We start from the raw sequence: 16,174 nt of genomic DNA on the forward strand, positions 1-16,174 counted from the left end.
TTTAGCGCACACAATGGTATCCATAAGCTCAATTTCAGGATTCAACACTTCTGATGGAAATAATTTGCCTCTATGTAATTGAGTTTATATCAAATCTTTGTGAGAGTGAGGTTAATTTGAGTTTAAAGGGAGAGGAAGTTGAGAGGTATGTTCAAAGCAACCATGCAGTGTCAAGCAGCAGGCAGCTATGGGTAAATAAGTGAAATCTATCTCATTTAAGCCACTACAAATTTCATACTTTGCAACAAAGAACAGGTACAACTTCATCTTATGAGACAATTCATTTACATAATAGGAAGGATGGGTTCCAACTTTTGTATGTATAGCAATTTTGGTTTAATGACATTTCAGCCCAACCTTCACATTAAAAAGAAAGAACTGCTCGACTACGAATACTAAATGATATGGAAATGGTAAAATGGTTTGCAACATTAAAACCAAAAGCAAACATGGACAACTATGATACAGCATGGAACTTTGACTAATGTTTGCTTTAGAAATGTGGTCCACCCAAAGGAGGAACTAACATTAAAAAAAGGAAAGCAGTTGTAGTATCTTAATGTCACAGACCAGCAGCCACTTACACAAAAGGAGGGGAACACGCTATGAATGTATTTTATGGTTTCATGCAGTGTGGTGGAAACAAAAAAGTGCTGATTTAAAAAAATAAAAATTGCTAGCTTTTCAAAGATTCAAAAAGCAAGCCACCAAAACCAAGGTTTACACTTAAAAAGGGAAAGATGTTCAACAGGGAAATATCAGCCAAAAAAAAAAAAACTCTAACGTAGACACCACCTGTGTTGACTCTGCACTTGGACTGGGGTTGGATCCCCATGGGGCAGCTTTGGGACCACCAGTGTTTACCCAGGAATTGGAGCGATCTAAACCCTGGGCATATAATAGAAAGCAGTTGGGAAAGGAAAGAAACATTACATGTTGCATGCCATACAATAATCAGATGTAGCGAAACGTTATTTATAAAAGAAATCAAAACGTGTTCCACGCAAACACATCACCAATTAGTAGTGTTAAAGCAACCCAAAGTCTCAGGCACTTACTGAGAAATTTTAGTTCCAAAGGTTATTTGATTATTTTTCATCACACATACATCACATCAGCATTGCTGAAGGCCCCTGTCCAGGCTACGCCTGTCACGTTGGAATTCTGCACTCGACAAAACCACATTTCTGCTCATCTACATGAGTTTAAAACTGACTTTACAGGGTCACTCCAAACGCACACCAATGAAATAAAGAACAATCTGGCTTGTAGATGACCTAAACTAAAAAGGATAGCCTGCTGGGTTTCTGTATTCTTCAACCCAGGTTACTTGCCCTACTGTGTTCAGAAACTCTGCATGCTCTAACTGGAAAATATATAAACTCTGAAGAGATAAAGCAGCATGTTCACAGCAAATTACTCCAGCCGACTGGGAAAAACAGTTCTGTATATTAGATTTTAATAAGGACCAGAGAGGAAAATACAAGGGTTTCTCACTGAGACCAAATGTTTTGTTTTAAATGACTTTTCATTTTTATAGCACAACATTCCTGATTTTCAAATTCTAACATCTCAAAAAAATCTGGTCTAATTAATATGATGCTTGTCCCCAAAAACCTCCTCTGCCAGGAGATCATATAGGCTAATTTTCTGTTGGAAAAGAGCTAGGTTTTTACCTTTCACAAGAAAGTTAAAAGATAATGTGGGAAATCAAAATTGGGCTCATTCTAGAAACTGCTTTACAGTGTAAACTGTTAAGCTTGATCCAAAGATGGCTAAATTCAGTCTCTTGTCTTAAATGGACTTTGGATCACCTTGCACAGAATCAATACTCAATGCTATATAATGCATTGAAATAGATATCGTGATATATAAACCTGATGATAAATGAATTCACAAATGAGTTGCAATGCCCACCTGAATGAGGGAACTTTAGTGTCTCTATGCAAACTCCGACCCTGAAGCAGAAGCTCCCAGAAAAGGGGCATACCACTGATAAAAACAATTTGTCTCACCCATTTAAAACTCACATTCAATTTGAGACAACTTTAAAACCCACTCCTCACTGTTATGGCGTAAATGACACATTAACCAATCCAGTATGAAGCAGCACAACAGTGTAAAATTTTGTTCAACAGACCCATTGGCAATGTATATTAACAATATGTACTTCAAAATCATGTTTTAGTCTTAGTTTTCTTTCAAAAGAAAGAAATCAGCCTTGTGAAGGCTTCTTTACACGTATAATTTTGCATTCTGTGCACAGAAGTGAATGGCACCATTTGTAGCTAAACTCATGCTGCAGAATCAGAACCCAAGATCCCATTCCTGCATATCCTTTATGATCACACTTAATTTTGATCACATGCCTAATCTTAATTACTTCAATGGGATAACCCACTAAAATGAAGCTGCATGTGTACTTAAAATGTATAAAGCAGGAGCCAATTTTTGATAATGCAGAGATTTCCTCACTATGAAGAACACAAATCCTATTAAATTCTTAGCAATTATGAGGTTTATTCTTGCAACTAGATTGCAAATTTGGGTTATGCAGATCCACATGCAGAATAAGGGCCTAATAAAATTAACAGCAGTCATGAGTGCCTGATATTTTCTGTTTGTTTCCAGGAAGCATAAAATAGTTTTAAGACCACTTCAAGGCAGTCACTAAATTTTACATAACATCAATGTGGTCTCTGCCCTCAAAAAACTGAAAGAGAAGTAAGTGACAGACCCCAGATAAATGACAGATCCCAAACTATCTATATTTTACAAATTCAAGGTGATCCAATAATGGAGGTAACTACAGTACTTCAGAATTCAAGAGTTTATCTAAATCAAATCTACCAAAATATCTGCATTACAACAGAATTTAGTTTGTACAATTGTATCAAATAATCAGATACACAATTTTTCAATATGGAAAGCATCCAACAATAGCCCCTATTCTAAAATGAAGACTGTTTAGTAGGTTTTGCTTAAATCATTATTTGGGAATATGCAATTGGATTTTTCTGCACGTTTGTGGTGATTTTAGCATCCTCTGCAGGTACTCAGATCTTTCTACTGGTTTTGACAAGTAGAAATCATTACGTGTAACTTAGGTATTGAATATTCATACTGAGCTTTTGTATCCGTTAACCAAGCTGTCATCAGGAATCACCTCCAGTAATAGTAGATACACAGCAGCTACTTAAAGTGCAGAACACATCTCTGGAAGAAAAATCTCTTTCTGTTTTCTATTGCCACATTATTCACGATCCAGCATGTATAAAGCCTGTAATATCCTGGGTAAATTCCATATGCATATTACTCCCCTGGGCATTTCACAAAAGGTCAAGGTTGTTTAATTAGTGAGACATTCAAGTATTCCAGTCCGTGATTTCATTTAAAAATAATGATTCACCTACCAAAACTTCGCCTTTCTCCCTGTTTGGGAAGAAAATGACACGCCTGTTCTTTTAAAATTAGTGATATCTCTTTCTCAGATCAAGTCTCCCCTAATGTCAAGGTGCCCCAGGTGGGTGACTGTACCAACAAACTGCTTCACTAATTTTCTTGAAGGACTGGGTAGAAAAACATTCTTTGAAGTGGTTCAGAAAGTAAATCTGTGCCAGAGAAACAATGGGTTGGAGGAAAGGGCAGGTCTCCAGCTGGGTCAATTCTCACTGCACTAACAGTTTATGCCAGCTCAGGATCTGTACCCAAGAAAACACAGGAAGTTAGCGTGCAGTAAACAAGCAGGGGGTTCTGCACTGCTTCCCAATGGGGCCACTCTTAGTGAGCATTAAGTGCAAGAAGGCTTAATCCACTTCAGGCAAAGGCTCTCTTACTGTTCCCTAAGGGTGTTCACAAAGGCAGCTGAGAAGCATATGTAACATGCTAAAAGTTACCCCTTCACTTCCTGTTCACTAAGCCCAGAAGGGATCCTGCCCCCCATCCCCATCATCCAGTTTATGCTGGGGACCCTTAGAAGATGGGGTAGGACATGGTTGGTCTTGTTTTTCCTTCTCATCATCTTTAACAAGTCAAATAGCGTGGCAAGTGTTCTGGGAGCAAAGTGCCAGCCACCTTACCAGCATAAGACAAGACAATGAGGAGCTAGCTGTAAGAACTTTGAAAAGAAATAAAGTGCTCAAGTTTCTTTTAAATTTACAATTAAAGAGAAATATGGGAGATTCTCCATGACCCTAAGCAGTGCACCCATACCTTACTTCCAATGATTGACCTAACTTCATCATCCGGTGAGGTTGGTGTCCCAGATATATCTGGGTTGCTGTTACTAAGACTCCTTGAGCGATTCAAATTAAGGCTTGCTGGTCGGACAGCTGATCGAGCCATGGTAGCATAATGCATTGATCCTCCCAAACCACCAGGACCTACAATGTCATAAAGAGTGTACTGTTATATTACAAATTGTATTACAACTGTATTACATATTGATCATGGAAAGTCTGCTGCTGCATACCATCTGTGTCCTGGCAGATTTAGTCAGAAGGAAACCTTTCTGATGGCAAAGGTTGCTGTAATTACTCCTCTGCCATCACCATGCTTAGCTTTCCAGTATTGGGTATGTGACTTGGAAAAACAGAGTATAATCAGAATGCCGCTTTGTCCACTGATCCCTGACAACTAGTGTGGTGACTGGGACTACTGGAAACTCAGCCTAGTGGCTGTTCTATCTTGTGTCTGGAACCATGTTGCCAGACCCAAGTCACAAATGCAGTCTAACGTCACACTGACTCCACTCCAAACTGGTGTCAAGCACAGGCTGTCCAATCACGAGAATCTGTGCATACCTGTATTTTCCCACAAGAAGGAAGAATTTCACTCTTCAGAATAAGTTTTTTCCACTTAGGATAAAAATAATTCCTTGCAATTATACAACACTAGTAAGCTAACAATCTCAAAACCCTTCACAAATATTAACTAATTCAGCTTTTGAAATAAGTAAGTACTATTCAATTCATCTCACAAATGGCTACTTTGCAGAAATCAAGGTGTAAGTTACTGTCAGGACTTGGGTGGAACCTACCAGGACTGTCTAATAACATCTGTCCTAAAGTAGGGATCATATTCTTCCTGGGATTTGGCTAAAATACAGGGAAGAACTTACACAAAGTATAATTCAATGTTATCAGTAAAACATTTTTTAAAAGCAGAAAGTAGAAGTACCTGGAGAAGGTGAATTGGGGTAGGTGTTTGGCAGACGAAAAACATAATAAATATAAGAAGCGAGAAGACTGTTTCTGCCATGCTGGTCCTGGTTTCCATCTAGGTTTTTGTGGAGTCTGTTTATGATCGATGCCATCGCTTCAAAAGATGCTTGTCCCAGGTTGACTGACAAGGGTAAGTAGGGAATTGATTTTTAAGACTCTCAGCAGCACTTACGATCTACCATATTTACTTGATGCCAAGACAAGGTTTTTGACCCCCATTCATCATGAGGAAAACAAAGCTTTGTCTTACAACCGAGTACTCGCAGGCAGGGCTGGGTCCAGTGCTGCTCTCAGGCTCCCTGCCAGGTCCCTGAGGGCAGAACCCAGCGCCACTTCCCGTACTGCTCTCTGGCTGGGCACTGGGTCCTGCACTGCTCCCTGGTTCCCTGCTGAGTCAAGGAAACAGTGGGGAAATGAGCACAGGGCCAAAAAGCAGCACAGGACCCAGCTTGCAGCCAGAGAGTGGCGAGGGACCCAGCATGGAGCCACCTGGGAGTGCAACATGTGGCAGTGGTGGAGGGGGAAAGGAAGGGGAAGGAGGTGGGGGAGAGGCAAGTGGCTGGTGGTGGGCAAGAAGTAGGGAATGTGTGGTGGGGGGGCAAACACCAGGGAACAAGTGTGGGGGGTGGGCAGTCAAAGGGCAGGAGGAAGTGGCATGGGGGCAAAGTGCAGGGGGGTAAGGGGCTGGGGTCAGGCTGCCTGCCTCCCCTGCCTCTTGCCTCCCCAATGCATTCCCCTTTGCCACTGCTTTCCCTGCTGCAGCGGTGAAGGGGATAAATTTAAGATGACCCTCCAATAATTTTAGACATGGACAATTAGGAGATAAACAGCAAAGCTGTCATAAAATAGCAAGAGATGCTCATAAAAACATTTAGTTGAAATTTTGAAGACTTGAGACCGGTTCAAACAAAGAGATTAAGAAGTGTGACCTATAGAAATGAATCTCCATTTTGCTTAATATCAAATGTGAAGACTCGAGGGCTGGAGTCACTAGTTCTGTCATTAATTCCAACAGGATCAGTATCAAGCCTCTGGCTAACAGTGGAAAAAACATCTCAGGATGTTCACAGCATGTTCTCCATTAACTATTTTGAATCAGTCCAGTAACAACTGAAATGTTAGTGTAGCAACAAGAACCACCCAGTGTTATATTTGAACAAGTTATGTTTAAAAATGAGTAGATGGAAAACCTACTGGGGACACAGGGAAACAATCTAATCAGATAAGGGTTGGTCTAGATTTGCAACTCGAATGTGTATTTGTCCTTAGTTACTTAAAAGACAGCCAATAGTTTCATGGACTTGCACTATGAACAAACCACAACAAAACAAACCATTTGAGAGCTTTCAAAAACAGAACCGTCCTCATCTTGCTCAAAACAAGGCAACCTTTGTGTTGCCCAAACAAATCACTTTTGTAACAGAAAATAGCAAGCTAGGGGATTGAGACATCTCCCATTCACTTCACTACTTTGAAAATGTCAACCAACATTTTAAACATTTTAAAATACTAAGGACCTAACCTTACTAGGACTAAATATAGTCATTGGATTTTTGACACATTATAATCTGCCTGGCAACTGACTCCCCAGCCCAGCCGCTGGCTTCTTTACTTTTCATTCCATCCAGGAAGAGCACACCCCAACTGCTGACACTTCCTTAGCCTGACGAAGGGTTTTTGAACCTGAAAGCTTGCTTAATAACTATTCTCCAACTATTTGGGTTGGTCTAATAAAAGATATCAGATTCACCCAAGGAACCTTGTCTGCCTCTGGTCTGCTACATTTTCAAACATAAGGGCCAAAACCTGCTTTAAGTAAGATCAGTATAAATTCAGTGTAACTTCACTGACTCTTAAGAGCAGAACAGTAATCACAGTCCATACTTTATTAGCTGATATTTATACTTTGAACTCCTCGGTCCTTTTAGACAAGCTGAACCTCCGAGCTGGCGTAGAATACATATCACTGCAAACTCAGTGTGGAGGTCACTCTAGTTAATTTTCAAGTTTATTCTACTGGAACACCTCTAGTAACTTTAATAACCTCATTTAAATTATTTTAATTCTCTTCCTGGCCATGCAAGATACCACAAGATGCCACTGTACAATATAGGTAAGATTTCAAAAGTGCCTAAATAACTTAAGAGCACAAGTTGCCTTGACATTCACAAGTAGCCAACAGAGTATTATCCATACCTGCTGTGCATGCTTGAGAAGAAAAAGCATCTGTGCTTATCAAAAGCACACCATATCAGAACAAGCTTGCTTGCTTATCTTACCAAGCAAACAATTCTCTGAGGTGTGTTCAGAAAGTAGAGCAGTAACACCTTCACCTGTGTTTGAACTGCAGGACTTGAAATACTGAGAAATTCCACCCAGTGTTCAATTGCATCATTTAAGCACAGCACAGCCCATAACACCGAGTGAAAGGAGGAATTACTCATGCTGACAGAATCAAATCCACTACAATTTCAGGAATGTACAATGTCTAAATCTACCCTTATCTAAGCAAAGATATTCCAAAGTGAATAGCAAAACCACATGTCTTAATTTGACACTGTGAAACCTTAATGGGCCTTGATTTCCAAAAGTGACTACTCTCTCAAAACTGAGCCCCTGTAAAGTACCCCAAACTGGACATCGATGCCACTCCAAAAAAATCTTTCCATTAGATATTTCTAGTGTGTAGATCACTACAAATCTAGTTGCCAGCATGCTTTATTTTGAGGACACATGGTATATCTGCAGCTCTAAAACACAAGCCTAAATATGGCTGTTTATTTCTTCATTACATACAAAATTGCAAGTGTCAAACCAGCAGCTACATAATTCTATAAAAATTAAAATCAAATAAAATACCTATTTGGCCTGCAATGACAGGGGGTCTTACTACGAGAAGAATCAATTTATCCAACAGGAGATGAAGAAAGCGTACTACTGGCTCCAGCTGAGATGAATTTAAAGCTGAAATGCTGCTTTTTAATTCATTTTCCAAGTTGTTTTCCATAATCCTCATGTCTCCAATTCGCACAGGGAACATGTGCTCATCTAGAGCATGGACAAGTGCAAAGAACTTGTCGAGGTAAGGGTCCTATGCACAAACAAAAAGAAATTTCTTGATGTTTAACTTTTAAGGTCTCATGGGAGCCACTGGAAGTTACCTGTTTATTGAGAAAATATCAATAAAGCCAAACCAACTGAAATCATTCTCCCAACCACATATAAATGTAATAAATAATATATGTATTTTAAAAAAAATGTCGTATTCAAAATGTACGTGTGCATTATAAAATAAAACGTAAATACTCATTAGTGAAAATAACTACAGGCTGACTTGGCAAATTGAAGAGGATAAACTTAGAAAAGTAGAAAGTTAAACAAAGAAGCCAGAGTGAAAAGGGAAGACAAAAGACCAAAAGTGGGAGCTCTGCTTCACACATGGTATCTAAATGTAATAGGTTGAACAACTGAAAGTATTGTTGGCCATTCTATTCTCAGGGCTGCTTGCAAAACTCTCATCAACTTCAATCCAAACTCTACTGGTGCACTGAAGGAGGAGTTCAGAGAAATGGTTCTGTGTTCAGTCATCTCAATACTTCATATTCTTTGTTATTTCAAGCATTCATTGAAGTTGACAAAAGTGTACTTTTTTTTTTTTTTTACATGTACTGTAGCTTATATAAAAATTCAGTGTCCATGGTGCTGCCACTTTTAAGCATAAAGCTATATGTGCTACTGTAACCTATATTAACACTTACCTGTGTATGGATAGATGATACAGCAACAACTTCCACATTAAAAACTCCTTTATGATTATCTACCCACTTCATTCCAGGAAGGGGCACCTATAAGAAGTTCATGAAAATATTAAATAATCATGTTACAGCTAAGGTAGTGCTAGCCACAGCCCTCCAGAAAACTTAAACATTTCAAAATCGTCTGTGGCTTTTGACTCATCTGTTCTGCAGAAACATTTTAAACATGAGGAATAACTAACCTCTGGAGAAAGCACAGAGTAAGCCTGCGGTGGTTTCTCCAAGGAAACAGGTAGACAGAACTGACCAGTCTTCAAGCGTCCATTCTGAAGCATCGGGATCCACTTAAGAGGAGGATAAATATAACATATCTTAGACCTCACTTAAACCTCATAGGTTTTCATATCACACTCAGGCACTTTATGGATGAAAACATAGCTACTGCAATGCGTGATAAACTGGAATAACACACACTTACAAATTGCAGTGTTATTCAAATCACATCATGTAATGACAAATTATGTCATGTATAAGTGCTAATAATGATGCTTAATGGCATGCAAACCAAGGTCCTATGAACACAACTTGCTTTGGATTTTGTTTAAAAAGCAAGCAAAGAAGATTCTTACTGTATATCCAACTGGAGTCTCAAGGGGAGTGTTCTGTTTCTGTTGGCAGCTGACATGATAGAAAGTAAAGAGGAGGTGATGATGGTCAGTTAAAGTGGCTGGAAGCTTAACCTTAATTTCTTCATGGAAATCAGGCGATCTGTTTAAAGACAAAATCATCAATTTAATTATGGAACAAATTTTTTTGATGTGTATCATTACTGGCATTCAGGTAACTAAATTCAATCATGTCATGTTGTATTTTTTGATGTATACTTTTTCCAAAATCCTGTTTGTATTGTGAAACCAAATCTTTTTCAGAAAGCATATGAAAGGAAGGAAAGAAATGGAGTATCTTAAGGGATTAATCATTTCACTTTCTGATCACTAGTGCTTGCAAAGGAGTATTATTTCAGAAAGTATATGTATTGGTCTGTCAAAAGCTTTTCTGCTCCTGTGTATGTTGTACTTTAAACATGGAGGTCATCATGTTAACAGTCAAAAAAATATTGCTTTGCTATTCTACTGTAAAACCTAACTAGCTTCAGATTTCTAATTGATGCACCATGCTGTGTTTTGTCTGAGAGCTAGTCATCATCTGCAGTTTCCAAGTTCAAGAAGAGTTTAACAGGCCAGTTAAGGCAACAATTCACAAAGCACTTAAACATGTGTTAACCTTTAAGCATGCCAGCCCTGTGCCCCTCACATACTTGAAGTTCAGTATGAGCCAAGGAGTTGTTTTGGCTGAAGACTAATGTTTCACGCCATTTGAAAGTTAAGATTCCAAGGTTTCAGATGCTGGCTGGGATTTTCCAAATTACTTTGCCTTCACTGAAGCACTAATTCCAATTCTTACATGAGAGCTTCCCCTAGCCATGACAATACTTTAGGATCTCCTCTACCTGGGGGGATCTCCTCTACGCCAGGGGAGCATATATATGCTACAGCTCTGATGTTTCTTTACTTGGACTGGTAAATCTGATCATAATGTTGTTCAGATGCAGGCTAGACCACACAAATGGTTAGTCTTCCAGTGCCTTACCATTTTCCCATGCTCCCAGGAGTACAGACAAATTCTCCCACAATTCATTGGGCAAGAATCCTAGAGCAGCTCAGTTTCTGGCAGCATTAAGAACAGTGGGACTTCTCCCCAGAAGTCGCAGCTGCGCGCAGAGTGCAGTGCCAGTGAAGACACAGCAACCTAAGTCTGGCTTTGCCAGATGGCTGCTCACCACTGCGGTGGACTAACCCTAGTGCTCATACCTGAGAGCTGGTCTCTCAGAAAAATACAAATTACTTTGCTTTTTAAAAGACAACTAGCGCACATCCCTTATGACTTATTTGGTTAAAAGCAGATGACTAAGCAGTATTATCAGCCGTTCCTCATGTAAGGGTAAATCAGGTGAATTTTCTTTCTACTTTCAGGGGTGCAAGGAAAACAGTCCCTGCCTCTTCCGTATAGATCTGCAAGGAAAACAGTACCTGCCTCTTCCGTATAGATCTGTTTGAAATCCTAGCCCCACCAAAGTCAATAGGAGCTTTGTTACTGACTATGGTCTCACTGTTAATGGAGCCAGGAATCCAGGGGGGATGCAGTGGGGCAGATGTACCCCCCTTTAAGACCCAGTTAGGAATAACAGCAGACTTTTTTTTAAATCCACAAATCAGGTAAAAATTCTGTCTCTTCCCCCTCCCCACCTCCGCTTCCCAATCTCAGCCCTCCCTCCCCAACTTCTCCATCCTTAGCCGCATGGGCTCACTCTGCTGCTGCCCCCACTAAGCCTGATATCCCAAGCTAAGGGGGGAGGAGGGGCTCTAGAGCCACTCCTGCCTGGTTCAGTGAGAACAGTGGCATGAGCAGCAGGTGCATTTCTCTCATTGCCCATTTCCCTGGAGAGAATATAGGCTCTGGAGGGAGCCTCTCACCACTGCGCACTGAATTTGGAGAGCTGTGGTTTGAGACAACTGTGGGGGAAGAGCTCCAGAGTCGCTCAGCAGGGAACACCCAGGGCTCTGGGCAGAGAGGAGTATCCCATTTGCTGCTAATGTTGCTGTCCCTGGCTGGAATGGGGTAGAAGCAGCTCTGGAACATCCTCCACCCCCTCATCAGCCTGAGAGAGGCAACACCAGGTGGGAGAAGGGAAAATGAGGGGAGGAGACATGCTGCTGAGAACAGAGGCAGAGAAAGGGAGTGCTGAGAGTGGGGAATGGTGGGACAGGGAAACAATTCTTAAATGATTTTGGGATCTCAAAAAATTCCCTGCTGCTTATCCCCTGACATGGTCTGCTTGTCTGGAAGTAAGGAAGGAACTGAGAGTAGAATATAGCCCCCACACTCCCCATCACAAAATCCTAGATCTGTCTATGGGGCCAGCATTTCACTCTTGGTATCTGTACAAGTACTAATCATGTGCTTACATTAATCTGGCCCTAAACCGAACACAGTTTTCACTAAGCTTTAGACATCATAAGCACTGCCCAACCTGCTTCCACTGAAGTGAACAGTGCCTTGGCTTTAAATGCATTTTAAATACAACTAGTAGCAGCCAGATGCAAAATCAGAGCCAAATGTTGCATTACTTACTCAGATGAGAGCTCTTTATTCATGCATGTAGTTCACTTACTGTAATGGAACTATTTACATGAACAAGGAGTGCTAATTGGAACGGGGATGTCGGGGTCAGAGCCTTCAGCTCAATGATGCAAGGTATGCAATCCACCTTGAAAAACTGAGCAGGTGCTTCATATGCTGGAACAAGCTAGAGCTCAATGTAGAGTGGGACAGAGCATTTTAGGATATATTTTGCTGTTCACATCACTTTTCTGATGCCACCAACTTACAGAGAGACTCCTGAGGTATATCCATGTACTGAAAAGGAGAATCAGGCCCTCAGACTGTAAATATTTAACTGAAGCACCAAGGCCTACTTTTATTAAGTGCTATAATTATTTTATATATTATAAACATAAGGCATATTGTTCTTTATTTATCACTGACAAGTATTCACCACTGCATTTCTCCACGTATGCACCGGTGAAGGGACACCAGAGTAAGACAGCAGGTAATCAGAACAACCCATTCTTAAAAGGCTCTTTTTCTCTTTTACCTGTTGTGATAGACAACAGCTGTGTATGCCTCCTTGGAAAATTCAGGACAGCTAGATTTACCAAAAATGACCTGCAAGAAACAACCAAAAAGTAGTTTAGGTTTAGTCCTATGTTATGTTGATACATAAGGCAACAGTTTTAACTGGTACAAAAATCAGTCAATTGAGTTGCATCAATTTACACACAGAGTATCTGTCCTTTTCTGTATGTCTTACTAGATCTTCTTAATTATTATTTAATAAACCCAGTTACAAACAAGGCACACACAGGCAACAGCTGAGGACTTGGCTGATGCAGCGTGGGCTCATTCTATATTAGGCAGTGGGAGCCGTGCCATGGAAGGTCCTACGTTTGCATGAGGGAGATCATAGGCGAGTAGGAAACCACAGAAAAAAAAAAAGGATGAGATCAGAGGGAATTAAGGAAAATGAGGCCAAATAAAGTAGGGACTGAGGAGAATAGAGAGATGAAATAATAAACACTAGTACTGGGTTGCGATATGACACTGTTCTTCTCTTGATCTCAAAGCACTTGACCCAGAAGGCTGGTAGCATGACAGTGAGAACGTGGTACAGGGATAAAAGATGCTCACAGCCAGATCTTCAGTTAGAATAAATTAGCGAACTGTCTTGGCTGAGGATCCGGCCATAAGTCTCAATATAAAAATCAACTTTTTTTGGTGCTAAAGCAAAATATCACTAGCCAAGAGAGGCAGCCACAGACTTCTTGAGCCTCGAGCTGGGACATCAGTTCAACACAGCTGCTTGACATACTGCATTTAAATGGGTGCTATGTTATTATGCAGTGCTCTCACTGTATTTCCCCCCAGATACTGTTAAATCTAGAAAACCTCTCCAGAGGTCTTATTTAATATATCAGCATTTCAGTTACAGTGTACACGGTCAGATTTTATACATGCAGGACTCAGCTGGCACAGGAACTGAAAGCAAACTGCATTCCCTTACTGGCATGGCGTTGCTTGGATCTTCTCCATACATGAACTGGACTTTCACAGTGATATTCCTGGCAGAGCCTTGACGGTTGGCAAAGTTAAGGCTCTGAGGATAAACATACAGAAGATTCCTGCAATAGACATAAGCATCGGTAATCAGTTCAGCATGAAAGCTATAGGGAGCACCCAACATTTCTAGAAAGGAACACACTGAAGTTCTTGAGATATTTTCATTAGTCAGATTCCCACCCTTGTGCACACATACATCCAAACATACATGTACCCATGCAGGCTCAAATGTTCAATCCCTCGCACTGAATGCTTGAGTAGCATGCTCCACTACCAGGAGTTCTGATTCCTTATGCTCCACTACAGTACTTATGAGTCACTGCCACTGTAAAAATGCTTGAGAATAATTAATAAATATAAAAGTCCATACAAGTTCAACTGGAAAGAGACTAGCATTATGAGAGGGGCATAAGCAAGGTGGCAAGTTGTCCAAAACAGAAGGAAGCTGATCTCCCACAGAGCAGCTGTCTCTCTGAGACTTGATACTGTGACTTGTCAAGGTGATCTCAAAGTGCAGTTGTCCTCTCAGCAGTGACTAAGCCAAAATGGCACCTATGCACTCAGCAGATCTGCCCCTTCTGTCTATCCATTGTATGTGCCCACCTCTAGCGATTACAAAAAGGCTTTACTGCTTTTAGCCTCTCAGAAACATGGCAAGTAAGCTGAAGGCTACCCTGGCTCAGGTATCACCAGCAGAATTATCAACCAAGGATCCCACCCCTCCACATACACACACTGTTAAACAGCAGTTCCCCCACAAGAAGTCTTTGGAGCCATCTCCTTGTCATCCCACACCTTGTACAGCAATTCATGCCAGTGTGAAGTTATAAAGTAAGTGTAACAACATCCCTTCTGATTGGATGGTATTTTCCCACAACCTCTGCCTGGGTCATTACGCAAAGTACAGGACAATGAGGAATCAGGCATCACAACTTTCAACACTTAGCGTGTCTACACTACTTCTGAGCCATGCCCAGAAGTGCCACTCTGAAGCATTCACTGCCCATTTGCCCTGGCTCTCCATGCTCCAAGTCACAGAAATGAAGCAAATGTAGCTATGCCCCAGCACTGCTCTAATGCAGTCATAATGGTTGTATGCTTAGTGTTATACTCAACAGTTTTAAGGATTCATAGAAAATCAGGGTTGAAAGGAATATCTCAGCAGATCAGCTAATCTAATCCCCTGGCTCAAAAAAGAAACATCCCCAACTAGATCATTCCAGCCAGGGCTTTGTTGAGCCAGGCCTTAAAAACCTCCAAGGAGATTCCATCACCTCTCTACGCAACTCATTCCAGTGCTTCAACACCCTCCTAGCAAAAAAGTTTTTCCTGATATCCGACCTAAACTTCCCTGCTGCAACTTGAGACCATTGCTTCTTGTTCTGTCATCTGCAGGCTATGTTGCCTCATTTCTGGGACTGAACAAGGGCAGAGTGGGAGATGGCACACAGACGGTACTCTCTGGTATAGTAGGGAGGCAGTACAGATAGGATTCTCAACTTTTTACTTACACTTTGTTTGTGGGAAAATGGTTTTGCCCCAGCACAGTTATACAGGTTAGGGACAGAAATTACACATAAACCAGTACAAGTGATTGGAAATCGGTTCAAATCTGTAACACAACAGAAGTTCAGCGTACATAAACCATTTTCAGAATGGCTGAAACCGGTTTAAGATAAACCTGGAGGGATGTAGTATTCAACTTAACTGATTTAGGTTAAATTGGCTTATTGAGCTTCTGTCCCAGATCCCCTCCAGATTCAAGTTAACTCACAGTCCCCCAGCATCCCAGGATGCTTTGCACCTCCCCTGCAGCCCTTCCCTTGTAGGGTGAGTGGGCTAGCCCAAGCTGTCTGCTCCAGTAGAGCAGGGAGGTGTGCTCTAGTGCCCCCTGGCTTCTGGACTGGGCCACTGCAGGCATGTGGCTGCATTTCCAGAATCAAAAGTGAATGTCTGTTCACTTGCTTACTGGTTCAATCGATGCAGCCTTGAGCTTTTTGACTGTCTTTACTTAACCACAGGGGAAGTGGGGAATGACACCTCTTTAACTCTTAGCTTCACAAATAGTAAGAGGGGATTGGCTCCAGAAAGCTCCTGGGTGGCACAGTTCAGAGACCTAGTACTTTAAAGTTTCTTGACTTTATGCTCCTTTACACTAACCCCTTCATACCACTCTAGCAGCATGTGGGGGTCTTTAAAGTTGGCAGATATACACTTTGTACGCACTAAGTATATCTAATACAGAAACATGATGAAACTGTAGTGCCTGCCCTAGAGACCTTCCAATCTCACTCACTACACACAAAAGACAACAGATGGGTGAAAAAGATGTGCAGAGCACAAAGGACCAGTGTCTGCGGGGAACACAACATGATAAAGTTTATTAAGCAACAGTCATAGGGCATTGTCACTAAGACTCTTCTCTGCCTGTCACGATGGATCTTTTCTCTCTTCATGGGT

At 41.1% G+C, this 16,174-nt stretch overlaps 1 protein-coding gene across 13 annotated transcripts in view; it reads right to left on the reverse strand.

Annotated features, from left to right (window-relative positions):
- Positions 1 to 16,174, reverse strand: part of DOCK7 (dedicator of cytokinesis 7) — a 158,611-nt gene that overhangs the window by 50,392 nt on the left and 92,045 nt on the right. For 7 of the 13 annotated variants that reach the window (XM_025208680.1, XM_025208679.1, XM_025208678.1 and 4 more), the window contains exons 15-23: positions 13,659 to 13,776; positions 12,693 to 12,763; positions 9,607 to 9,745; positions 9,220 to 9,321; positions 8,981 to 9,067; positions 8,082 to 8,313; positions 5,179 to 5,343; positions 4,213 to 4,382; positions 796 to 888 (exon numbers count right to left, since the gene is read on the reverse strand). In XM_025208680.1, the coding sequence (XP_025064465.1) occupies positions 796 to 888; positions 4,213 to 4,382; positions 5,179 to 5,343; positions 8,082 to 8,313; positions 8,981 to 9,067; positions 9,220 to 9,321; positions 9,607 to 9,745; positions 12,693 to 12,763; positions 13,659 to 13,776 (1,177 nt within the window). The remainder of the gene's footprint in view (positions 1 to 795; positions 889 to 4,212; positions 4,383 to 5,178; positions 5,344 to 8,081; positions 8,314 to 8,980; positions 9,068 to 9,219; positions 9,322 to 9,606; positions 9,746 to 12,692; positions 12,764 to 13,658; positions 13,777 to 16,174) is intronic. The other 6 variants (XM_025208687.1, XM_025208686.1, XM_025208684.1 and 3 more) reach the window with 1 other exon arrangement.

The sequence above is a fragment of the Alligator sinensis genome, unplaced genomic scaffold (assembly GCF_000455745.1).
Source record: "Alligator sinensis unplaced genomic scaffold, ASM45574v1 scaffold588_1, whole genome shotgun sequence".
NCBI lineage: Eukaryota > Metazoa > Chordata > Crocodylia > Alligatoridae > Alligator > Alligator sinensis.